The sequence below is a fragment of the Platichthys flesus genome, chromosome 24 (assembly GCF_949316205.1).
Source record: "Platichthys flesus chromosome 24, fPlaFle2.1, whole genome shotgun sequence".
Classification (NCBI taxonomy): Eukaryota; Metazoa; Chordata; class Actinopteri; order Pleuronectiformes; family Pleuronectidae; genus Platichthys; species Platichthys flesus.
Genome location: NC_084968.1, coordinates 1,766,949 through 1,794,165, shown reverse-complemented (window position 1 = coordinate 1,794,165; position 27,217 = coordinate 1,766,949). Strand labels below are relative to the sequence as shown.

At 41.8% G+C, this 27,217-nt stretch overlaps 1 protein-coding gene across 3 annotated transcripts in view; it reads left to right on the top strand.

Annotated features, from left to right (window-relative positions):
* Positions 1–26,705, top strand: part of mllt3 (MLLT3 super elongation complex subunit) — a 48,985-nt gene extending 22,280 nt beyond the window's left edge. Inside the window, exons 3-14 of one of the 3 annotated variants that reach the window (XM_062384249.1) lie at positions 5,782–5,864; positions 6,413–6,556; positions 7,637–7,675; positions 8,535–8,663; positions 11,576–12,154; positions 17,633–17,702; positions 18,017–18,070; positions 19,017–19,155; positions 19,876–19,972; positions 20,102–20,170; positions 20,894–20,965; positions 24,525–26,705. In XM_062384249.1, coding sequence (XP_062240233.1) covers positions 5,782–5,864; positions 6,413–6,556; positions 7,637–7,675; positions 8,535–8,663; positions 11,576–12,154; positions 17,633–17,702; positions 18,017–18,070; positions 19,017–19,155; positions 19,876–19,972; positions 20,102–20,170; positions 20,894–20,965; positions 24,525–24,656 — 1,607 coding nt within the window. In that variant the 3' untranslated portion in view covers positions 24,657–26,705. The remainder of the gene's footprint in view (positions 1–5,781; positions 5,865–6,412; positions 6,557–7,636; positions 7,676–8,534; positions 8,664–11,575; positions 12,155–17,632; positions 17,703–18,016; positions 18,071–19,016; positions 19,156–19,875; positions 19,973–20,101; positions 20,171–20,893; positions 20,966–24,524) is intronic. The other 2 variants (XM_062384250.1, XM_062384251.1) reach the window with 2 other exon arrangements.
* The last annotated feature ends 512 nt before the right edge of the window (positions 26,706–27,217 follow it).

Genomic DNA, 27,217 nt, shown 5'->3' with positions numbered 1-27,217 from the left:
GGGTTGGCAGTAGGAGACTAAAATTGACCGCTCTCATATTGACTGACAGCAGTGAAATAAAATAACCCTGAGCCACAGCTACCAGAGGTTAAAAAGCTCAGCAAAAGTTAAAAAGTACTGCAGAGTTAGTGATAATTCTGTTGGTTTTTCATTTCGAGGAACTCCCTGTTAGTATAAAAAATATTGATTAGTGGATCATTATAACGTCCTCTGATAGTGTAGCTCAAATTACTTGATCAGAGATATGACAAGAAGAGTGTAATACGCTTTTGGTGGATTAAGACATTTGAGGGTAAAGTGGCTGAGGATCCATTAAATAAATGGGTAGATCCATACATCTGATCACTAATATATGTTGTGACCAAGATGTGTTCTGAGTGAAGCATTTCACATTAGAAAGTAAAAGTTTCTCTGCTTTATATTTTTTTTCTACCTCTCCACTACATGCTTTATGTGGACCCTTGCCGCCCAAATGCCTGGCATTTATTGGACGGGTGATGTTGAGATGAATGGTTCCATTAGGTTGAAGAGGGATTAACAGTAAATCAGTGAGCGGAAGGAGCTCATATTTGAGCCACAAGCCTCACTAAAGAACTTTTTATGTCCAGTCCTGTCTTTTGTTTTATGGTCAGGCCTACCGTCTGGCCTGGCCTCATTACAAACCAGTCTGCGTAGAAAGGGCAAATATGTAGTGACTGGCATTGTTCTGTGACTGGCATCTCAGTTTAACCCGAGGCCATGTTAATAAACGACACAGCCCTTTACCACTTTGAAAGCTTCTGTGACCAGTGGAAAATTTACTCTTACAGGTCAGCGAGTGCATTGTGCATTTCTGCCTCTCAGACGCTCCTTCAGATACTGCTATCCTTTTCAACCTGATCCCCTGAACCTCAGCCAAGATGCTACCCTGACTCCACATTTACTCGCTTGATCCTGCCTTTCCATGAAGCTTCAGGGTTTTTCCTTTCATTTTAACTGTCACTTGAGGTTACTGTTCTGTTTCAACAAATCAGGGCTCTTCTTCAGTTTGTCCATCCAAGTGTTCTTGCTGTTATTTAAAAAAAAAAAAAAAAGGTCAGGCAGGGGCTGCACACCAAACTTGATGGACATGCAGGTTTTCCCCGGAATATTGTTTGCAGAACGTGTTATGCCCCATTTCATCTGAAGATCAATGTAGTTAATAATAATAAGAAAACAAAAATGCAATAAACAGTAAGCAAACAATAATTTTGTGTTTTCACCTGGAATGTCAGGAAACATTGTACAATATAATAATAAAGATTTAATGATGTCTGTCACAGTTTACCAGAACTAAAATTGTCACCTTGTTCTTTCAAATTCAAGTGTTGTAAAAGAAAGAAAACCCACAAATCCTCACGTTGAAGAAACACTAATCAGAAAATGATTGAAATTACTGAACTGTAAAAATACTAAAAACGGATGATTAATCTTAGTCCGACTTGATATGCATTATAAAGATACTGGCTCACCTCTATAAAACCATAAAACCCTGCAGGAAAAACCCTCATATGATTTCATATATTTCTATTTTCTTTTTATTGTACTGGAACAATGAAAATGAGAGTACTAATCAAAAAGTCTACTAACAGTATGAACAACCAGTTATTTTCTCAGTACATCTTTGTTATCCAATATCAATACATAGTAAGATGTTACACAAAGCCCAGGTTGGCTTTCTGAAATAGTTTCAGAAACCATCAATGACCATCAGCCCAGAAAAGATATTTGGTTTTCTATCAAAGCACAAAATGCTTACAATGTCTGGGATTCAAAGTTGATGTATGCTTGTCTAATTGTTCCTGCAAAAGAGGATAACCACATGACGTATATCACGGTATAATCTCTAATGCAAGTTACTTTCCATTTCCCAAAATGCGTATCAATTTGATTTGGTGCTCACATTTTCTACTAAAGCCTTTGCTCCCAGGAAGAGAAGCACAAGTTACACATAACGAGGCTGTAACGGAGTGGGTTTTCATGTTGGGTGTGGTGACCTTTTAATGCCCCTGACTACTTTGGTAGTCTTTTGTCTAGCCACTTGTTAGCGACCAATCTTTTAAGACGTGCATAAACCTAACAAAATCGTGTGGCTTGTTTGAACCACAGACCTTACATTAGGCATCTTATGAAAACCATTCAGTCGACCTCGAGATGAGGAAACAAGAAGTGCAAAAACATGAACTATCTCCTGTGTGTTAGGACTCATTATAGCAGCACTCTATATTGGTCAGGCTCTAGCTGCACTGAATATATCTCAGGATGACATCATGTCTACCCAGTTCATGCCAATAAGAAAAATAAACCGACACATGTACAAGTATATGTGAGTGTACGTTTTTCTTTCCATTTTGTTCAGCTCATCTCCTTCTCCACCTCGGTTTATATAAAGGTGTGGTGGTGAATGGGCTCTTTTAGCTGGCTGTAATTGAACCTGACCCACTTGCACAATTAACTCTAACCCATAATATTTGTTTAGTGGTATTGGTTTAAGATGGCTTGGCCCAAGCGGTGAGCACGACCTCAGCGTCGTCAGCTGAACCATCAATCACTGCCGCACCATGAAGGCGCGGTGCTCAAAAATGAAATGGCAGAGGCCAGCAACGACAAGACTGACGCCAAAGCCTGGTCACTGAGAATGACTCAAGATGTTTCCAAGCTCTCCTCCATCACCAGGAGCTAAGCTGTCAGCCATGCAATTTCTATACTGTGTGTCGCCACTTGAAAAATACTGACTACGTGTCCAGTACATGGCACCAACTGATTTTGATATGATTAAAAACACTGGTATTTGGTATGAAAACAAAATATTATGTCTGCCACAGTACTGAGGAAAAAATGAAGTTAATATTGTAATTATGATAATGTGTAATAGCATCCCTATAAAACATAGCTCACTGTAGCCGCTTTCAGAATCGCACTTTACTCAGGGGTCTTCTGGAGTTTCTTCAGAAGAGGTGTATGTGTAATCACAAAGGTCCGTGTGAGAGCCTCTGGATTTTTCCAGAGCCTATGCCGGTGTCGATGTGCTGTAAACATAAACAAGTGATCTCCACAGCGGAATTAATACATTACATCCTGTCTCTGCATGCTGCACTACTCTTCCTCTGAATATTGCAGAGGATTTGATTTTGTTGGGAACGCGTCTGTCTGGAGAAAGTCGGGACCCATTCCTCCTCCGTAGGACGTCTCAGACACGTTTGATCGCTATATTATAATGAATTCATGTGATCATTTGGACTCGTAACTTCTGATGAGTGAATAGGTAGTAATTGATTGATAATGTAATAAAAATCCTGGGTATATGTCAGTAAGTGGACCTCGAGTGAAGGTGTGAGTTGTGTAGTCAGTGGAACAGCTTTTTTAAGAATGAATATATAAGATTACACATTGTCTAAATTGTTGACACGCCTATTCAACATCGCGTGGGAGTCGGGTACAGTGCCAAAGGAGTGGCAAACCGGGGTGGTGGTTCCCCTGTTCAAAAAGGGGGACCAGAGAGTGTGTGCCAATTACCGGGGTATCACACTTCTCAGCCTCCCTGGTAAAGTCTACTCCAAGGTGCTGGAAAGGAGGGTTCGGCCGATCGTCGAACCTCAGATTGAAGAGGAACAATGTGGTTTACGCCCCGGACGTGGAACTACGGACCAGCTCTTCACTCTCGCAAGGATCCTGGAGGGGGCCTGGGAGTATGCCCATCCGGTCTACATGTGTTTTGTGGATCTGGAGAAGGCGTATGACCGGGTCCCCCGGGAGAAACTGTGGGAGGTGCTGCGGGTGTATGGGGTAAGGGGGTCTATCCTCAGGGCCATCCAATCCCTGTACTCCCAAAGCGAGAGCTGTGTTCGCGTCCTCGGCAGCCAGTCAGTTTCGTTCTCAGTGGATGCTGGTCTCCGCCAGGGCTGCGCCTTGTCAACAATCCTGTTTGTGATATACATGGACAGGATATCGAGGCGTAGTCGTGGTGGGGAGGGGTTGCAGTTCGGTGGTCTGAGGATCTTGTCACTGCTTTTTGCAGATGACGTGGTCCTCATTGGATCATCGGCCTGTGACCTTCAGCACTCACTGGATCGGCTGGCGGCTGAGTGTGAAGCGGCTGGGATGAGGATCAGCACCGCTAAATCTGAGGCCATGACTCTTAGCAGGAAACCGATGGATTGCTTACTCCGGGTAGGAAATGAGTCCTTAGCCCAAGTGAAGGAGTTCAATTACCTTGGGGTCTTGTTCGCGAGTGAGGGTACTATGGAGCGTGAGATTGGCCGGAGAATCGGAGCAGCGGGGGCGGTATTGCGTTCGCTTTACCGCACCGTTGTAACGAAAAGAGAGCTGAGCCGCAAGGCAAAGCTCTCGATCTACCGGTCGATCTTCGTTCCTATCCTCACCTATGGTCATGAGGGCTGGGTGATGACCGAAAGGACGAGATCGCGGGTACAAGCGGCCGAGATGAGTTTTCTCAGAAGGGTGGCGGGCGTCTCCCTTAGGGATAGGGTGAGAAGCTCAGCCATCCGTGAGGAACTCGGATTAGAGCCGCTGCTCCTTTACTTAGAAAGGAGTCAGCTGAGGTGGTTCGGGCATCTGGTAAGGATGCCCACTGGGCGCCTTCCTTAGGAGGTGTTTCAGGCACGTCCAGTGGGGAGGAGACCTCGGGGAAGACCTAGGACTAGGTGGAGAGATTATATCTCAACACTGGCCTGGGAACGCCTCGGGATCCCCCATCAGAGTTGGTCAATGTGGCCCGGGAAAGTGAAGTCTGGGGCCCCCTGCTTGAGCTGCTCCCCCCGCGACCCGACCCCGGATAAGCGGACGAAAATTAGATGAGATGAGACATTGTCTAAATTGTGTTTAAAATTGAACTAGTACTGTAGGACAACATGTAACGACAAAGGAGCATGAGGGTAAAAGCGTTGAAAAAGTTTCCAAAGCATTTTTTCCCCACTGGAAAGAACTTGTCAGAGATGCCTGAGCATTTTCCACTTTTCCCTCTAGTTGCTGTAGACTTATGACATCTTACATTATCATCCATTCGTGCAGTCCACCATGGAAATAATGGACTGCAGCCACGGCCATTGTGACTACTGATGCAGCTGTTGTTACTTTCAGGAATATTGCACTAAAGTATATTCTCTAAAAAGGCCCCAAAGCTGAAATGTGCTCCCAGTAAACATAGTCACTCTCAACACACATGGACTTAATTGGCTCTTTTTGTGCAGCGTCCAAAGGGACTGAAGCTGACAAACACGCACCTCCAGGGAGGAACTCCTGAGCTCTAGTTGTGCTTGTTTGTCTCTCTAAAAGGCCATGGAGGTGAGGGGGGGCCTCACCTTGTCATCAGCTGTGTGCATTCATTAGCTTTTAAGGCTCTGGTTCTAATTTAAGCCCCCCTTTTTTTTTATTGATACATCAGCGCAGACGATGGGATTGGGAGTTAATGAGATCTCTTGAGAATAGAGCTGCAGGTTAAATGGCTCAGTATGTACGGTGACACACTGACACTCTCAGAAGCATAGTGTTGTTCATCTGAGTGTCGCTCCGTAAACCCTGTGAGAATGTGATGATGATAATAATAATTGTTTGGACTGTTAGTGTTATTCAGAGGGTCTTTCACCACCCAAAGCTACCACTGCTGTAGTGCATACTACACAACAGCTGCTTTGTATTGTACCAAACTACATGAATTAGAACCAGTCTTTTTCTGTTTTCAACAGTCACCTTGTGCTAAAGGTCAACAGCTCTCTTAAACAGCAAACATCTCTTTCATTTCAGTGTGCAAGGATCCACCGTACAAATTGGAGGAGTCTGGATACGCAGGCTTCATACTGCCCATTGAAGTTTACTTCAAAAACAAGGTATATTAAAACAATTTCACACTAGAAAACTCTGTAAAAAATAGTTTTCTCCCCACAAATACATTTCTTTAGATTCATCGGGTTTGTTTTGTTTTTGTGAACATTCAAAAGCTAAAGTGGCTTTTTCATGAGGAGTTTTAAGATTTTTTGTTTATTAACTTTAAGGCTGGAGATATACCTACTTTTTAACTAGACATACACATCATGGCTACCCTGCGTATCCAGCGGCCATTTGTTATGTTGGTTCTGCATGTCCTCAGATATTAACCCAACACGTCTTAAGATGTAAGTATTCTGCAACTACCTCCTACAAAATGTCTTGAAACATTGGTATATTCATCCATCAACTCTCTGTCGTAATGGAGAGTCAGAAAAAGATACTATGTTCGAAATCATGACGCCAGTGAAGGTCAATATGATAGCTTGGATCTGAGTGTAGCCCTCATGTGACACAGTGTTCATCTGTATTATCGGGGGAAAAGTCCAGACAGACTGAATTTGATTGTTCTCTTCTCTCCCTCTCCGGCTGGTTCACCACTTTTTCTCAGGAAGAACCGAAGAAAGTTCGCTTCGATTACGACCTGTTTCTCCACCTGGACGGCCACCCGCCTGTCAATCATCTCCGTTGTGAGAAGCTCACCTTCAACAACCCAACGGAGGAGTTTCGTAAGAAGCTGCTTAAAGCCGGAGGGGTAGGAGAGTTGTTATTTTGTTGTTCACAAAAATATAGTGTGTGTGTGGGTTAAATGGAGTCAAAATAGTGTTTAGACAACCTTGGAAATTAAAAGTATAGTTTGGGCACAAAGGAATAAGGCTGTTTATACACATACAAACACAGGATCAGTCAAATTGAATTTGTATAGCCCATCTTCATAAATTGCAATTTGCCTCATAGGGCTTAACGAGGTACAAAATCTTTTGCCCTTAACCCTCAACAAGAGTGAGTAGAAACAACAAAGAGCTGCATGTGAGCGATCCCTCTCCCAGGTAAGTGTGGTATTATACAAGATTCAGTTACTATAAAATGAATGAAGCTCATAATTTGATTCATTATTAAATGGTCAAGATATATTGGCAGAATCGCCTTTTCTTCTTTTCAGGCGTAAACAGGTTACCAAAGAGGAAATTCCTTTGTTTGGCTCTTCGGCGCAGCAGCAGATGTTCAGGAGAAAAGTGTGACTGTGCATGCCAAATGTCATTCTGTTACAGTGCAGGAGGAGTAACCTAACAACTCCTTATCTGTTCTATTCAGAACAAGCTGCTGTATTGTCTGAGTCTCGTCATTTTATGTAAGAAATGATTCTGCACTCTACAATTGGTTTAACCACAGAGATTTGTTTTACCTGATTCTCTCAGTTATGAAAGCGATACAGTGCAGATTGAATGCCCCACACACAGTAGATCAGCTGACCTCATCTTTAAAGGTCTCTGTACTTGTTACAGTTGTGATAAACTGGCATCAGTTTACATTCAGTCGTGTCCTCAGTCGGGTGCACTCAGTCAGTTGGCCGCCGGCCAGAGACCCCCTGTGGACAGGAGGTTTTATGGCTGGAGCTAAGTGCTCTGTATTTACTTTGCCTGTCAGCTCCCTCCATCTTACTTTCATGTCACATCTCACATTATCCATTGGCCAGAGGAGAGTCATCCCTGCAAGTTCTGTGATCTCGCTAATTTCTCCACCTATTCCTCAGATTGGAACCATGCAGCATTTCTTTGTACCTGAATAAAGCTGTCTAAGAATAAATATCTGTCTCTTTCATTGTCTTTCAAAGCAACGGGATCCTCACAAACGAAGTTCAGAAGACTCAAAAGTAAGATTTCTCTCATGCAGTTGGAATCATGAATACCTTCTGTAAAGATGACTAAACAATTGGACAAAACGTTTCATTTAGATTGCTTTGGTACCAGCAATTCAGTCCTGACGGGATATTTACTGTCATTAACATCAGCACTCTAATATAGCCATGCTGAAGCAGCTATATTCTGGTCACTGTCTAAGCCCTGAGATAACTATATTATGCTATTCCAGCATTAAGCATCACTTTCAGGTGTTTGAATGGATTAATTTTAAGATGAATACACACTGCTGCAGCAACACACAGCAGAGAGTCACATGACGCTTGTTTAGTGCTTTTGTGACCAGTGGCATGAGGTGATGCAGGGTGCTGCTGAGCAAGATATGTTTGAAACAAGCCTATTCTCCTTTATACTCCTATTTATGCTAAGCTAGGCTAATAATACCCTAACTTATGCACACAAAATCGCTTCATATGTAGATGATATATCCTTTTATGTAATGAAAAAGATTAAGTTCAATATCAGCATATAAAAACTGAAAAACAAAAAAAAGAGGTGTCACTGCGGCGAAGATTTCATGAGTTTGTGTTCAAAAGAGCTGACGGTAGTGTTGGCCGCTGTAAACATGATCATGTGAGCAGAGTTAATCCTGTCTATCTGCTGCACCTGGCTGCTCCACCTCTCGCCAGATTAACACAGAGGATTTTACTCATACTCCCATTGAAAGGCAGACTACGGGTAACCTCTGTAGCTAATTCTCCGGATTTTATATTCACTCCCTCTTTCACCTTTATTACTGGAAACCGATGAAAAGTCATTTGATGCAAGGGAGTCTCTGATCAGATTTGTTTGTCGTTGCTTTTTCTCTGGCAGGTGATGGTAATGCAGGAGGGCTCGACTTCTCTGTTCGGTCAGCACCTGAAGCTGCCTACACTTCCCAACAGCTCGCTGACATCCACATTCTCAGACCCAAAGAAGAGTAAAAGCTTCCTCGGGTCAAAGGTCAGTCTCATTTCCAGGTCTAGCCTGGAGCTAAACAACCTTCTCTTCTGCCTCCACTCATGGGCTCCACCCAGTCCTGAAACTCTGAAACCCCTTCAATGTCTTCAGGCGCCTAATCCCCCACATATTTGGCAGGTTCAAAGACGTCTAACATATTTAAACTCTGGGATTTCAAAGGCATCCAACTTTGCTTTAAGCAAACTATATCTTGGCCGCTTCTAAGCCATAAGCACTTACTCCGTTGACTCAGAAGCACTGGGAATCTCTTACAACATTTAGGTCTGCAAATGGTCGACTTTATTTCAGATTTTAGACAATAATTGTTTAGAAAATTTGTAAATGAGTGAAGAAGGTTTGAGGGAATGGCCTAAATGAAGGGCTTAGAAACTCCATGTGAGATCTGAGACAATATCTCTTGCAACATTAAAAAAATTTATGTCGGTGAAGTTGCATGTTGTTTCCATTAAGTGTTATTTTCAGTCCCTTTTTAAATTGTGTCATTTAAGAGCCAGGTCAGAGGAGGCCCATTTCACATGGAAACGGTTTCCAGTCTAAACACAGTGTGGGTGATGAATTACTTGTGGAGCAGGAGGTCACACACACACACTCTGTGTCAGGAGCCCCCCCACAAATCCCCCTCAACCCAGTAATGGAACGCATTTGATATTTTTCTAATAAATCATAACTATTTGGCAAAAGGTAAAACAACTACTTTTCTATCGTGTCATCTGTGAACTATTTTACAGATTAGTCAATTAATCTAATCACATCTAATCTGACCTACTCAATGGAAATTCTAAGGTAGCAGGTAGACAACTTGATGACTTAATGAGTGTGTGGGTAGCAGCTGCAAGGACAGGAGACACTTCATATCTCACCTTGCTAGTGAATAGACGAATACTTGAGGTGGTTCTGCATTTTTGTATTGGCCGCCATCCAAAACATTGCCTGTGTGTTCTCTCCCCAGGTGCACTAGTGCTGCTGTGGTATGCAGTGTCAAAACTTAAGTGTCTAAACTGTTTTGTTGTAATTTGACGTTGTCCTATTACATTTAATGTCTTGGAGACGTTTTAATAGAGATTGATTCTATATTATAGTGACATATAGAATGAAAAATGCCTCAAAAACAGCATTAATTGGTATATAAAAGTCTTAAACTCCATCCACACCAATCTTGAATTGCTTATTCACTAATGTCGACTCAGGCTGTAAGGAGACTTTGTGTATTTTTAAACCGCAGGTAGGATATTAACAGTAGATTGTGCTTTCAGAGTTTCAGTCATTATTGTCAGAACAGGGGGAAAACACTGTTGCTACTGCTCCTACATCAGCTAGGCTGCAGCATGGGAAGGTGGTAATTTAGCAAAGACCGCAAATTAAATACATAATTTTGTATTGGTTAATCCACCCATGTTATGATCCATAGCTGTGGCCAGATCACATTTATTTAATAAATCATATAATTTGGAATTATTATTATATACTGCTAAGAAGTACTAAAAAATTGGCAATATATTGTCCTGATAGCTTTTATCCATTTCCGTTTGAATTGTAGGAAAGTTTTTAAATTCCATTGTGTAGAATTGGGATCTCATAAAGTCCTGAATTTAATTTGGTGAACCCTATTACCCATGTTACTGCTTATCTTTAGAGTAATGATATTAAAATACAAATGGTACATTACAAAGTTAAGTAAAAATGTATTCAGTTACTGTTCGTTATGTGTTTTCAGTGCTAGTAACTACTTCTAATATATTATTATTATTAATACGGGCCATTCACAGATTTACATGAACTTGGGTCACCTGCTAACCTGCTAATGCCATGGTTCTGAAAGGTTTGCTAAAAAGTGCCATTTTAGTGAACTCCTCAAAGGTGATGGCTGTGGAGGCTCCTTGTGTCAATTCCACAGCACTAAAGCAGTTTTATGCCGCTCTGCCTTGGGAGAGAAATGGGTTTACTGCAGCGGAGGAGCACGCTGGAGGTTAGATTGAGCTGGCAGCTTTACATCCTGAGGTCCTGGGGTCACCAGCAGATAGACAAAATGAAAGGTTTTAGTGTTGGTTGGGCTGAGTTTGTAACACACCCCGTCGTCTAGACTGCTTTAATGGGTTTACTGCATTGATGAAATATTGACAAGGGGGCTTGAGGTGAGACAAAGGGACAAATGGCCCCTGTCGTTAGAACCAATGCATTTCCTCCTTCTCCACATTGCCCTTCGATCCACTTTTAAGGTTGCACATGTGCGGCTGTTGAAAAGCCTCCTTCCCCCCAATGAACAACACTATTCAAAAGAAGCCCGTAGTTAGCTCTTTAAGCCTTTAGATGGGGACTAAGAAGACCCTTTTGAGTTTATTTTAAGATTGAACCTCTTTTCACAGATGGTAATGCCAAACTGCAGGGTGGCATCCATGTTTTCTCTTGTGTAAAAGGCAGAGGATTAAACTTCCTTTGACCTAGCAGCCTCGTTTTTGCTCACTTTGCTGTTTTGGGACTAAGCATTTTAGAAGTTCAATATGTAGTCTTAAGTGCAATCAACTAAAAGATGAACCACAACAAGGTTGGCCGTACAAGCCCATTGCATCCTCTCAAAACAGAATTTCTCAGTAGCTAATTATGCCGTTGCCATATTATGTTTGCCTATTGACCTAAAGTGGGATTTCCCTCTTCCTTGTGCAATAATCCGCTGAGCTGAAGATTTTTCTTTGTTGCATAGATGATTCATTGTAATTCTGCTGAAACACCCTACATATTTTCGTGCATGACTTAACTTGCCATCATCCAGTCTTTACATGATTTAGTATCAGGAACCAAGAGATCTAAACCCATTGATTATTGTTGAGTAATTTGTTCTTCAAGACATGTTCCTGCATTGTGTAGAATCTAATTCATTTGTTGGTTTTCATCCACAGGATGGCTCCAAAGGAAGTGGAGCTGCCCTTCTTACCACTGCCACAACCACCAGCACCAACAGCAGTAGCTTCTCCAAACTCTACAAACCCTCCAAGGACCACAAAGACAAGCCTCCAAAAGACTTCAAAGATCCCAAAAGTGCCTTCAGAGACTCCGGCTGGGAACCCAGCAAAGCTCCCAAAGAACCTTCCAGGAAACCCAAAGAGAACCAGCCACTTAGGGATATCAATCCTAAGATAGGCTTCAAGGAACCCAAGTCTTTTTCAAAGGAGCATCGGACTGAGGGTATCACCCTTGGGTCAGGGATAAACAAGCGTCTGTCCACCTCTGACGGTGACGATCATCTTGCCAAAAAACGTAAAAAGGGATTCGTGGATTCCTCGGGGAAGCCGCTATCAGGTTTAGACGTTCAACATTCAGATAGGAAACTACTAAAGGATAGATCACAAATGCGAACAAGTAAATTACGACCAGAAGTTGATGAGGCTGAGCGCAAGAAGGTGTCAACGCTTCCTCCATTCCAGCAACTAGTGGACCCCAATGACTCTGATATGGAGGACCAGTCCAACAAATCAGATGTAAGTACAACATTTTATTTTCATCCAAACCAAGACAATAACAGTTTGAGTTAAAATAAGAGTCAATGCCAGTTCATTGTTTGATGATACAGCTACAATGAGGAAACCCATGTCTTTTCTTTTCTCATGGGGGTTTAAAAAGCAACAAAATCCATCAGGATGGACTAACTGATTTAAGATTTCATAAGTACCCATTTATAAGTAGTGGAGAGGTATACAGTTCTTTCAAGACGTTAAGGGGGTTAAGATTTGTTGGTGGTCAGGGCTTCCTTGGTGTGAAAGGGCTATAAACTCAAATGACCTGAAGGGAGAGAATCTTCTTTAATGGTGGTCTGGTGGACTCCAGGGGTCTGGGGCGGGAAATTGCAAGAAAGGGTGGCTACCAATAAACCTATTGGGAGTTCAGTCACATTCGTCTGGGTGGTCAACGAGGAAGTGAACACAACTGATTCTTCAAAGGCAAGCTACAGCTACAAGATACACTTTTTTTTTCATATTTAGAGAAAATTACGGATTGAAATATGTTTTTAATGATTAAATATAGATGTGAAGTGTTCTAGCCTTATTATCTTGGGTATTAAAGCCTTCGTTCAACTCAAGAGCAGGATTAGAAAACTTCATCTCTACAGTGGTGCTTTTCATGAATAGGCTGACATTAAACTGGGTTGCCTGGTCCACGCACATTTGGTGGAGAACCTCCCCCTAAAGAAGGGCTGTTTTAAAGCCAAATAGTAGACATTAAGATTTATGGTTTTACAACACCTGAGGAGAAAAGGGAGACACGGCTGTGAATAGCCCCAAGTTCCCCTTTAATCCTTTTAGCTATTGAAAGAGGAAAAAGGGGTGAGCGTTTTTCAAAGAAAGGTCTAAATCCCTGTTCTGAGAGCAGTTTTCTTTTATGCAATAGTGTTTTCTTTTCTAGTCTCGGTGCTTGTATAAAGCGTGGGTCTTTGTGCATCCTTCCACAGGCGCAGCTTGTTTAGGCAGGGGAATTATTACTCAGCACTAGCAAAACCTGTGTTTTTTTCTGCGTTGTATTGAAATGGCTTTTAAGTTTTCCCCTACAAGGACGAGGGGGGGTCTGTTGTAAAGGGGATGTGGGGTGACAAATGCCAGGTGTTTGATTCTCCCCAGGCTCACAACCCCGGTGGCCGAGCGCTGGGCCGGCCCAGAGCCCCACTCTCATGTGACCGCTTGTTTGATCTCAGTGTTTTCAAGCGAGCGCAGGGCCAGAAACGGCAGAGAGGAGGAAATGTGGGCTAGGTGATGACATGAAGGGAAAGCAGGCTGCTTTGCTAGCATGAGAACCATGTTGTTAGCACCCTGGATGTGGGTACAGACGGAGGGATTTTTTTACCTGCATGAGTTAGCTTTAAATCTAAGCCCTTATGCAGTGGATTATTCATGGAGGAATGTGGTTGAATGGGGTTGATATGTATTTTTTTTAAATAACTTAACATTTGAATGGCTTAAGAAATAAATGCAAAGATCCTGGGGGCAGTAACAACAAAAATCTTTTTTGGCTACCCAGTTTTTATTTTTATTATTATTATCATGAGCCTCTACATGAAAGGAAGTGTAAAGAGACCATGTAACAGACCAACAAAAATGTGTTGACATTAAACTGATAAAAGATATGGCAGTATTATCTTTTAATTATGGGTCTCAGACAAACTGTGCTGACAGGTTGCGCCCGTGTCTTTAGCAGTACCACTCTAAATTTTCCTCATTAGTCAGTGTTATTTCATCATCAACAATCCTAAAATAAAAAACTGATTAAACATTAATCGTCTAAAAAAAAATCTGTTATTAACTTCCTGGAAAAGAACCTCCTGAAACAGATTGATTTGAACTTCCCCCTCTGGTTGAGAGCCTGTAATGTGACAGACAATTTGAGCCAAGAGGATCAAAGTCTTTGATGAGGTAATTTAACAGAAAATATGCACTCCAAAGAGAAAAACATTGCAATGTTAACTACAGCTAGAGTTCAGAAGTTAACTCTACATTAGCAGCATTACAGTATAAATGGCTTTGTCAAACTGAAAGGCCTCTAAGTTCACATTAAAATCATTTTGTTTGGACAGCCCCTGCTGAATTAGACAAGAAACCCAAATAGTCCTGCTCAGCCAGGTCTTGTTTGCTGGCATTTCTCTTTGGCCGAGAGTTAAGAGAGGAAGCCAAATTGATGGCAGTGAGCAACAGCTAAAGACTATTTATTGTCTTTGAAGAGGGTAGCTTCGGTGGCTTTGAGAGAAGCAGGACAAAAGCCCTAAAAAGGAGTGGTGGCAAGATATATGGCCCCTTGAAGGAGCTGTCCCATAAACCAACAGACCAGCTGTGTGTTGTTTGTTGGCAGGAGGTGACAAGCATTGAAGTCCCTCTGCCTTTTATCCTCACTTCTCTCTTTTTCTCTCGTGTGTCTTCTGTTTGGTCTCTTCTCCCCAATTTGTTTCCTGGTTTGCAGTAGCAGAGGCCTTTATGAATTTGGGTTTGCACATCGAGATCCAAGTGCATATTGTTCTCAGTGATGCAGCTTTACAGCTAATCTGATCATCCAGCCTGCAGGTGGAGGAGGTACCATATCAGGACTAAAGGCTAACAGTCAGTCGGCAGAATTCACATGGCAAAAGCCAAAGAGATCACACAGTGCATAGATAAGATGTAGAATATCATGGCTATTGAACTCGGAAGATAAAGGGTTTTGGTTCAAGGTGAAAAAAGCTGTGAGCGGAACCAACTTCAGATTTTTTCCTTTTCCGTTTGTCAGCATGATTATCTAAATGTACTGAACAGATTAAGTGAAATATCATTAATCAAAACCCTGATTCCTTCACCCGACCACAACTGACTGGAGGTTTTGTACGCTGTCTCAGCTAATATTTTCTTATTATGTAATAAGTCTTCATACAATAGTTCTCCTTTATCTTGAAGGTTGTTTATTAAAGTAATAAATCAAAAGTTTGCCCAAACAGAATAAAATTACTTCCCCAGACACAGAGGGCCACAGTTTCCCCTCACTATTCTGTCAACATGCTTTTAAGCTCCAAGCAAATCTAAATATAGACAGATAATCCTTCACCTGATTAATTGCTGATGTCACCACTAATTTCTGAATGTTTGAACTTGAACTACACAACGGAAACAGAATGCTTAAGGCCAGGGGGAAGGGCAGGTCAACAAATCAGAGGCCAGATAATCACTTTTACAATGTGTCCATTAAGTCTGCTGCTCCATCTACTAATGTGAGCTCTTTCTTCCCCTGAGCACTAACTCTCACTCACAGCCTCCTTTTTCTATGCAATTTATGCACATATCCACATATCAGCCCTGTCTTAAGAGGACGGGCAGTCACAAATGACTCTGCATCCAAGTAATTAGGAATCATCAGCGCAGGACAAACTACATATCTCTCCGGTTGAAAACTAATTTATTTACTTAGGTAAAGGAACTACTTATTTCACAATAAATTATGAAGTAAATGCTTGAGACATGATAAGAGATCAGAAATTACATTAATATCCATATTATGTAATCAAAACATGCATATGTTCACTCCTGTTTTGCGGAATGAAGAGGACTGTTTTTGACATGGGAGGATACAAAAAATGAATGTTAATATATCGCTTGATTGTTTACTCCTGCAGCTTTGATTCGTGCAGCGTCTGCACGAATTTAGCAAAAGAAGTCAAAAACAAATGCACAGTTATAACACCAGTTCCTACAACTGAAACACAAGCACATGAATAGTATATTTGTGGTTGTTTCTCGCATGTGGTGATGTCGTATGTGCCATCTTATTTTTCCTATAGTATCTGTCCCATGAGAAGGTGGTGGTAGTAGTAGTAGTTGTAGTAGTATATCCTTGCAGGGCAATGTTTTCCAGCAGGTCACATCTGCACTTGATTTCTTTAGTTTGTAGCATGTGGAGGCCTAAAAGACATTTGCCTGGCATTTATTTGCATCAACAACAATCTGGGACTTCAGGGTCTGGATCTCTGCCTCAGCAGAGCCGTTTCTCATGGGCTTGTAAAAGTCACTGCTTTGTACTCAGGGGGTCAGGAGTTGGCCCCCCACCTAAATGAATCATGATTAGCTCTGATGGCTGCTTCAAATGTCCACATTTGCCTGTCTCCAAATGAAATTAGCTTAATGTGGTGGAGGTTTGCTCTCCAGCAGCACGACACAGATGATGCTGTAAGATCTTTTCTACAGCGCCTTACTATGCGTTTTCTCTAGTGTTTGAACAATAGATGCAAAATCCCTCCAGACATTTAATCAGATGATGTTTCCTATTAGAGGCAACAGTTTCTTCTTGATGACACCATGCGGCTCGTTTTCATACTGACACAAGTAGGACTGGTCACAAAAAAGTTCCAGCTTTGTTCAGAATGTCTTTCATCCACAGCCTCTCTTGTCAGCAGGCAGTGGGTCAGCAGTGAGTGCAGAGAGAAGCAGAAGAACAAGTGTCAGGAATGTGGTGAACGGAGTCACTCTCACAGCCGTGCACGCCTTGGATCAATGCAGACATGGCTGACAGACTGAGGGGTGTTCAAAAACTGTATGAGGGGAACTCCTGTCATGACAGAACAGCACCTCTGAAGGAGCATGTATTGGCCCTGGAGAATTTCCATTTAAACAAGAACTTCTGGATTGTGTATTTAGACTCTGCTGATTCAGCTTATTGTGAAGTGGGTTTTTGGAAACATTTGTGCCCATTTAAAACATTTCTAAAAATTGCAATAATATAGAAACACATGAAGCTCCTGAATAATGTGCCACTCCGATAGGGTTATGTTAAGGATCATGCCTGTGATCATTTCCATGTTGTGTCCATCCTTTTGGCAGGGCACACTGCTCTAAATAAGACTACAACCTTGTGTTTTGGATGCTATTGATATGGAGAAGAGGCAAGTCAGAGGGGCAATCAATTCAGAGTGCTTTGTCATTGAACTTGAGAACAGAGCATGGCCCTCATTGAAGTCATTCACAACCGACCCAAAATCCACACGTGAAGATGCAGTAATAACATAATCATTAACCACCGGCTGCTTTTGGAGGATCTTAGAGTCTTATTCTCTCTGATTGGATGTTCCTTGCCAGAATGCACCATGGAAGTTTAATTTAACGGATCGCCTGAGGTTTTTATGTACCCACCCTTGTAGCTTTGACTTTTTATATTTTCTAATGCAGCTGTTGATCTTTTGTACTGATGATTCAACCTACAGACTTTCATGCTGACGCAAGCTGTAGCTGTAAATCACAAACAAGTCTATTGGGAAGTGAAGTGTCCTTCCCTTCCAGAGCCAGCAGTGTCTGAAGTAGCCAGAAGCCAAAGAAATCCATATCCTTCAATTCCCATAATGCAGAAATATACAATATTTTTAAATACAAAATATTGGATGTTGCTGATTAATTAACTTAAAGTCTCTTTCATGTGTGTTGTATTTTTCACCGTTTTATTTCTCTTCTTCCTCCCAGTCCGAACAGCCCAGTCCAGCCAGTTCCAGCTCCAGTTCAGGCTTTGCTCCCACCCACCACAAACGACAAGGTAGCTTTCTGGAAGTCCCTCAATTTACAGTCGCTGATTATTGTGCATTTCATTTGGAAATTATTTTTTAATTAGCCAGTGAAGCTCACATGATCTGAATAAGAAAGCTGACATTTTAGGGACACATTTTTTTAGTCCCTCGAACAATGATTTTTAGATGCACTAAAAGTCGCTAAGAACGGAAAATAGTCCAAAGGGGCAAGATGGGTTAAGAATGCATTGTTTGACCCATAACATGGGACCTTTTGTATTTTTGGAGCTTCTGTTCTTGAAGGTGACGTCTTCTTGTGTTTGCAATTTTTCCCTGGATGCAGTGGTGGACTTAATCATCAGGAAAAGGGTGGCTATTCCTGCCACCACCCACACAGGTAACAGTTCACCTGAGACCTGTGAGGCCACCACAATCCAGTCACATTTGCATGGAGAACAATTTTCCCGCTTGTCTATTTGCATGAACATTCATGCACCTCCTTACGGCCATGTCAGCAGGGGTATTAGTGTTATATCTTGATAGAACCATCATTGCTGATGCAGCTACATAAGTGCATATTCTCTCTGTCCTGTCTTTTTGGTTGATTACATTTATTGTTGTACAAAAGCTTTGAAAACACATCAGTGAGCCACAATGTTGTGTTGGTTGACTTAATCCCTACAGAAATCTTCACTACAGCACTAAATTTTGATTAATCTGCAGTTGAAACTAGTCGCAAATATATTAACTTTCCTCCTTTTTGTTTAAAAGTCAGTGTCCAGCTGTTCAGTGAATCTTTTTATAAACTAACGATACACTTAGTGGGCAGGTTTCAAAGGATTCCCATTGGTATGAACCAATGGGCATAAGCTGCTTTCAGCAATGCATTGAACTCTGCAGTTACTCCGTGTTTTCTCCAGAGGAGTCGCATGTGTGAACGCAAATGTCCGAGTGAGAGACAGTTTCTGCAGATGAGTACAAAGTATGTCGAAATTCAGGAGAATTCAATGTGAAATTGAATTGCTGTTGTGAACGAGTCTGTGCAGAGAACCCCCCCCCCCCCCCAGCCCGTGCTGTGTTGTGCATATGTGAAAGGCAAAGTTATGTCTGAAATTGGCTACAGAGCAGAGAAGTACTGAGAGATGGAGTAGCAGATTGTTGGTCTTGTTATTTTTTGTGGTTTTGGTCTTTCCGCTGGATTTGGTGACGATTAGAAATGGAACCATCCCTCCACCACACAGCATGATCTGCTGCTTTGTGCACGTTTTCACTTGCATTGAATTTTTTATTTATTTTTCAAATGAAGCTTAATTCCACTGTCATTTGTGTTCTTTCACACAAAGTGTTGGGCCCGCTGCAGTCAGTGATGCAGGATCTGCACTCTGACGACAACGACGAGGATTCAGAGGACGATGATGACAATGACATGGACTCTGACATGGAGCGATTGGCACACACGCACCTCACCCACCACCAGCGCAGGTTAGATAATGGTCATAATCATTGTGTTAAAGGACTTCTACTCATCATAGACACAGGCAGCATATACCTGCCTACTGAGAACTGTATGCTTTAACCGTAACACACATGGCAAAAACAGTATGTACCAATATTATGCTGACAGGACAGTAACAACTTTATGGATGTTTTTGTTGGCCACAGAAGATGTGGGAGAGAGAGTGCACCACAGAAGGGCAAAGAGCACACAACTCTACAATGAAGCAATGACACAAAACTAAGATCTTTCTTGTTGTGAGAAGTGTTTAAACATTTTCATATCATAATGAAACTCTGATGCGACAAATGAGACTAATGTGGGCCGCCACAGTCTAGGTGGAAAACACTGCACATTGTGTGCATGACACGCATTACTGTACCTGAGTGGCAGTAATACAAATTTATTTGAAGCTTTGACCAATACCCATTTTTCAGGAGGGGATTAGTCTACAGATTTATCTGATAATATAACCTCAGTTTAAACTGAGCCACAGTATCCATATCTTAAATCTCAACATTTGTCATCAATGTGAAGTACCTACATTTCCCTTGGTTATTTGCAGTTGAACTCTGAACAGTGAAAAGGCTCTGATCATGTCCCAGTAGACTCCGTGGCCTGCAGCAAACAGCAGAGTGAGTGATTTCCAGTTGCTGTGGAACGTTTGCTGAAGCATTTGTTTTCTATTTTCTCTTCTACCTGTTCAGGGTCAGTTTAAGTGACGGCAGTGAGAGTGACAGCTGCTCGCCCTCACCCCCCTCCCGCAACGAGGCCCCGCCCATACTAAAGACTACTAATAACCAGGTAAATTCCTATGAAGTAACATGTTGTGTATTGGTAATTCAATGTAGCACAACGCAACCAAGGTGTTGACTCTCTGTAGCTGCAGGTCACCCAGAGGGACTGACCCTTTGTTTACTTGTCCCCTGTCAGATCCTGGAGGTGAAGAGTCCCAACAAGCAGGGCAAACATGACAAGAACAAAAACCTTGACTGTGACAAGGTAAATGAGATTCCTTTTTATTTTTCAGTTTAAACCAACCCATCTCAGTAAGAAATGGATAGTGTTTAAATGGTCTTTATTTATATAGCACTTTTTTAATCCTTATGACCGTTTACTATAGCGTGTTACATCATTCAGCCAGACACAGGGCAGATGTGTGTTCATCAGCTTTGCCCCAGACGTGGCTGTCACACTGGTTGGCTCTGATATGAATGGGTGAACACATGACTCGTTAACATGGTTGTTGTTTGACTATTCAAACTTTATTGTTGTTTTTGGCATTAACTAGGCTGCAGTGTGAAGTTTGTCGAATAAAACCATTTCGCCTCTTCAGCTCGGCTTACTCATCAGTGAGCCTGTCAGTATAAACTCATGCTGTGCAGCTGCATATGATACATGTGAAATACCCATTTAATTTTCAATTGTAGTAGGAAGGTAGCTAATGGGCAGTTTTACTTCAGATCAAAATATTTTTTATTTAAACCAAAGTCTTCCTCCTTTTTTACAATGTAGGGTTCCGAGTTTTTCAGTGTAAATGTGTATCTGCACATGAGCTACACATGTTAACTGAAAAACTCTGAAGCTCACTATGTGTTGGAATGTTAGGGTTGCACACAGGGCCAAAATGTTCATTATCCTGTGTCCAACAGCTGGTTCCTGTGTAGAAGTGAACACAGAAGATAACGCACTAACACTAAAACACTGCTGTGTGTGTTTTTTAAGGCTTACCTGGATGAGCTGGTGGAGCTGCACAAAAGACTGATGACCCTACGAGAGGGTCACATACTGCAACAGGTGAGCTGCAGCTGGTCAACAGTGTGTAACACAACAGTCACTCGCCTCTCACCCTGCCTTTTCCACTGCACCCTATCCCATAATGCACTTCACACATTTAACACTCCGAGGAACCCACACACAGGTGAGCGTCAGGGTCTTTGAAAACCGCAATGCTGCCAAGCGATTAGTGAACACTCTGATGTGTTTATGTAAGCAGTCATGGCTCAGTGAAGCCATGCAGGTCCTGTAGCTGCAGTCATCTGTTCAGGCTGCTGCTCTGATATCTCCCTCAGTCAGCCAATGGGCCATGGGGGAATAAATTGCTCTTTAATACTGACCAATAACCTTCTAGTCTGTCTGTACAGCAGTGTGGTTGGGGGCAGGGTGTGCACGACTTAAGACAGTGCCGCCGTTCTTTTAAGAAAAGAAAAGTGGAATGACATTTTATTTTCCAGATCACAAGGTTTTCACTATCTGTTGAAAAAGTGAAAATGCCCTAACCCCTTCACTTGGGTTCAGTATCATAACATTCATCTTCTACTCTTATTTATCTGTTGTAATATGCAAATAAGAGGTGAATGTGACCTGAGCTGGACAGAGATCAGATCTCGATCTGGACTCTAGAGACTCATTTATATGTGATATCTAGTTACAATGTGGATACAGAATGTATTTAATTAGTGTAAATGGAGTCCAAGCACAGTGTTAACATCAATTCTATGTGGACTGATTAACATGCATTAATACACAAAAATAACAAAAATGTTTCTCCATTGTTTTTCCACATTAGAATTCTCATTAAATATATCATCTTGTTTTGTCCTGAAATAATGTATTACCCACACTCACAAATCTACCTTCCACTTTATAAAAACAAAGTTCAACTACTTACCTTACTTGAACATTGTAGTGTTATTAAAAATGTCTGTTTGTTTTTTTGTTTGTTTATTTTAACTAACTATTTTAACTAACAGCAGTTTACCTAAAGGTATGAAATGGTAAAGAAGTATTTTATTCCATTGCCAATAAGAAAACATTAAATTAATTTGACTTTATGTTTGGGCTTTAAATTTCCTGTTTTACAATAAAGTTTAAGATAAGACTGCACTGCGAGGTTCCAGGTAAAATATACTGAGTTGGTTCACACAGTTTTCCCTCCTCTCAGCATAATATCACACATGCCAGTGGTGCTGGTCGGCTTTATTGTTGCATTGGATTAGAGGAGGAGCCGAAATCTGTTACAGATCCTCTGTAATCTGTGGTTTCATCTGGAAGCAATGAATTATTTGGTTAACGTCCCTCCACCTAGGAGATTGCATGTTTCTTGCTTATATTCTCCCGGCCTATCGTATGACAGCATTAATAGATCTTCCCAGCGGCTGCTGCCAAGTCCTGCCTCGCTCTCCTAACAAGAGGCCTGGTTTGAGGAAACACGAAATCCCATCGAACACGGCGGCGCTCGTGCACTGCTTTCACCGGCACAGTAATCAAGCTAATCCAGCAGAGTTCACCAACCGGCTTCACTTCCTGTTACAAGAGATGGAAATGATTAAGTCGCACAGTGGTGGGTCGCACAGAGCGGCACTGTGAGACTCCACAGGGGTTTGCTAGCTTGTTTCCAGCTGAGTCCCAAAGAGCAAAGAAAATGATCAAGCAGGCCAAATCGTCAGCCTCACAGCGCAAACAAGTAGGGAAAGTGTGAAGTGACACTTGAGCATGTAATTGCATCTGCTCTTTGATTAAAGCAGGCTGCCATTTCTTCCACAGAAACTTTGGAGTGTGAACAGATTCAGGTTCTTTTCCAAACTGACTGCATCTAAAAAACAAAATACTACACAGCCGTCTTCTTTTGGTCAACCAGCACACAAACATCTAATCAGAGGGACAGCTGAGTTGACAGGAAACCAACAGGCTGGTGGTTCTGCTTAACCCAAGAAAACAACCAGTGGAAAATAGTCGTCACAAAGGTTACATGTGTGGCATTGACACTAAAAACCAGGTCCAGCATTGAAATAGCTCCCACATACTCTGCATTAGTGTGAGTGATCAGTTTTATTTTTGCATTGTATCAGAAGACGGCCAGTCAGCTGCTCAAGGTCCTGTGTCATCATTTTTCATTCACACATTTTGGTTCCGACTCGAGTCTCGTTTGTCTAAAAGAAAAAGTAAGTTGTTTCTTAGGGAACTATAGAACACGACCCCTCTTGTTCTGTGGACAATGAAATGAAGATCCGTCATGGGTGTTTAAGTCCAGCTTTACAAAACCAATTGTCTCGCATCTAAATAAACAGCCAAATTTGAAATTAGAAACATTTTAAATAAACGTTGTGTGCTTCCTTTTAAAATGATGTTAAAATAATGTTAAGAAGTTTTAAATTGTATGAGCCCCGAAGATTTTCTGTATCTTGAAAAAAAGTGACTTATGTTGTTGAGACAAAGAGTTCGTACAACTACATGCAGATTATGAAACATATTTTACCTTTATTTTCCTATTGTAAGAGCGAGACAGACGTGGAGGATTGTTTGGCCTTGTCTGAGGTTTGTGCCCCACTAAGTGCTGTTCTAGCTTAGTTTGAATTTGCAGAGGCTGAGAGCCTGAAGAACAAAAACTATTTTCACAGTCCATAATTCTTCCAGTCTTGTCTCAAGGTTGAAATACTAAAAGAAGGTAGAGTGGCAATAGAACAGAAATTCATAAGTCATAAGTTGCTGATCTATTTTCCTCTCCGGAGGCAGTGCACGTGTGAACGCAAATGTCTGAGTGAGACGCTCCGGATCATCTGCTGACCCACTAGTATAAAGTCCGCAGAAAGTTGGGAGAATTCGATGTGAGATCGCAGCAGGGGACCCCCCCCCGCTGGATTCACCGTGAACCAGTGGGTGGTCGTAGAAGCTTCTAATGTCCGACAAACTCAAAAATGAAAAACAGAAGAAAGAAAACAAATATCTCCTGGTGACAATGTTGTGTCATATAGGTAGAAGACGGACGGAAATGTCTGACAAGACCTGACAGTATGTTGTAAAGAGAATCAAGCGATATCCACAGAGGAATAATTGATACATAGCTCCCTGAGTTTGCCTGCTGCATCCAGCTGCTACATGGGTGAAAGGCAAACTCTCTGTAAACTCTGTAGCCAATTCTTCTCCTGCTGTAAGTGTGTAAGTGTTAATGCTGAATTAAATCTAAGCCCTAGGTGAAGTGAAATACTGTCATCTCCAATTTGGTTTCTCTACAAATTTCAAGGCCTTAACTTTCTATGTACAGTGCCTTGAGATACTGTTTATTATGATTTGGCGCTATACTAATTAAATTGAATTGAGTTCAAATCAGCTTTAGTGTAAGTTCATAAACCTGCTCATTGGAATAAGGTTTTTAAAGGAAGAAGTGGCAGTTTTAAAAGTAAGGATGGGAAGAGGTGCGCATCACAGCTGAAGTGTGAGTGAAGACATTACGTGTTGTATCATGCCAGTGATTTCATGTGTGATCATGTGACATGCCCAAGACTCCTGATTCTACTGATGAGAACAGAAATTACTACATCCTGTATTCACCCACTGTCCCCCCTGTGTTTTCCAGATTGTGAACCTGATTGAAGAGACGGGACACTTTCACATCACAAACACTACTTTTGACTTCGACCTTTGCTCTTTGGACAGAAGTACAGTAAGGAAGCTCCAGAGTTACCTGGAGACCTCCGGACTGTCCTGAGGCCCCGAGCAGCTGGCTGCTGGATCGCTGTCTCCACATAGACTTCTGACTTCCCTTGAATAAACTCTCTCGATGCAATGCAAAAGCCCCACTGTGACCCGGGTCCAGTTGCTGTGTGCGTCCTACCTGCTGGTTGGACTGGGCTCTCTGAATGAAGAGGTCGTCCCGCTGCAGAAACCAGAGCCAGGTGTGGCAGGGACGAGCCCTGTCGATCAGGAGATCACCCAGAAAGCCTTGAAAACTTCCCTTGATCTCAAAGAAAAACCCAAGTGGGGAGTGGGGGCTGTGTTCTCTTAATGAATGTGCATATCATTACCATGTCTGTTTCTTGATTTGTTGTACATTGTGACAAACGCATGGTCAACACTGCCTTACAAAGTGTCTTATTTATTGAATTTAATTTGCAGGTGTGTGTATTTGAAATGGCAAAAAAAAGGAAAAGCAGCAGAATGAGACTTTGTAAAAGCACTTCACAGCAGACACATCACTACAGTAATGTCACTGACCTGGATTTTAAATCAAATCAACCTGAATGATGTTAATAGGAACAAAAGTGATTCACTTTTCGATTGATAAAAAAACGTAATCGGTTTGTCCGACTCTATTGGGAAATGAGCGATCTACTTTGTTTTTGTGAAAGTTATTGTTAATCTGAAACACTAAATACTGGCTTTGCGGGAATGAAAAAAGAGGCATGGCCAGTTTAGACTAGTCTTGGTAAATTGCAAACACATTTTGACAAAGTGGTTTTGCTTTGTCAGGGATTTTGTCAAAGAACGGAGCAGCAAGACGAGGAGGATGACATATCTGTGCTTGGAGAACAAGGTTGATATTGAGCGGCAATCAAGGACACACTGAACCCATCACTACAAATGTCTTTAAAGATGTCGTCGACACAGATTAGATCACTGCCTACATAACATGTGAGATGTGATGAATCACACAAATTGGAGATGAAAGCACCCATTTACATTAAATCTCTTCAACAGTGGTTGTGATGCTTCCCTCGGCTGTACACACATCACACCACGAGCTGGTATTTGCATAAAGTGGGCACAATCATCGGTTTATGGAATGGATGCAACTCCACCACAGGCCCTGACAGATGCAGTCAAGATGCATTCCGAGGGGAAGATGTCTTACTGTTAAACAAAGAAATAGGACATGACATAAAAAAAAACACACAGAAGCAATAATTTAGCACCTTTAGGTTGTTTCCTGTAAAGTAAAACTTGTGTCAAAGGGTATTTATCGTATCCCTGAATTAAGTTCCGAGCAATCTGATCAGCGCATATGTCTATATTCATTCAGCATCAATAAAAAAAAATCCAAATGACTGCGAACACTACTTTTTCCCATATTTGACGCTGTACAGACTGAGATGTGAGCGGCTGCTGGAGCGAGCTGAGCACAAATCACTGAGGAGGACGTGTTCATCATCACATCTTCCTGCTCCTGCAACTCAAAGAGGGCAGAGCCAATGCAACGCGCCAAAACCCCAGTTAACGGATTCACTCGGTTTAAGTTTGGACCAACGTTTGTCCACAGAATATCATCTCTTTGCCATTGGGAGGAAAAAGGATTTGTAACACAGACCCCGAGCCCCGTCGGAGGAGAGGGAGGACTAACTCCCTTTACGATCTCTGCACAGTAAAGAAACTCCTGAGTTCTGCATTTCTGAATTGTGTGATGAAATTATTTGGCTAAATCTCATAGGGTGAGGGGGGGAGGCAGTGGGAATTTTGGACTGACAGGTAATGTTACGGGTGAAAAAACAAAAGTAAGATCTTTTAATTATTTTGTTGGAGCTTGAGTTGTTAAATCAGAGCTCAGCATTAATTTTTCCAAGAAGAAAGCCTATGTTGGATTTGGAGCGGAGGACACACTTTTGCCAGTCTGATAAACTGAAGTTCAGAACGACAGACCGTTCCGGTCCTTTCCAAATTACTTTAAAGGGGTTTAGCTTTCCCTTCGCTCTGTCTAATGGTTTCTTGTGTATTTTGAGGACATACAATAAACATTCTGTATGATGTACAGATGAGTTATTAAGCCCATTTGTTTATGAGCTTTTTTTTTGGGGGGGGGACTTAGTTTTCTTCCAGCAGCTGCAAATGTTTTCATTACTATTTGAGCACAAGCTCCCTCTGGCAATTACTTGATTTTGAGTGAAAGATTGCCAACATCTTTTAGTGTTGTTTAATATTTGAAGCTTTGAACTTCAAATCAGAGGTTCAGTGTGTACGATGTAAGCGAGAGGGATCTATTGGCATATGTTGAATATATAATAATCCTAGGTTTGTATATTGTTCAATCATCTAAAATGTTGTTTACTTTACCATAGAATGGGCGCTTTGCATTTAAATACTTTATTTGGACCGGGGTCCTCTCTACGGAGGAGGTCCATGTTTCTAACGATAGACCGATCTGGACAAACTAAACACGTTTTTAGTTTTTATCACAACTGAAGTTTACCATAGGTTCTCTTTCATGTTTGGAAGGGGGGGGGGGGTGAGGGGTGTACAGCTGCAACATGCAACTTCACTAAATTCTACACACTGAAC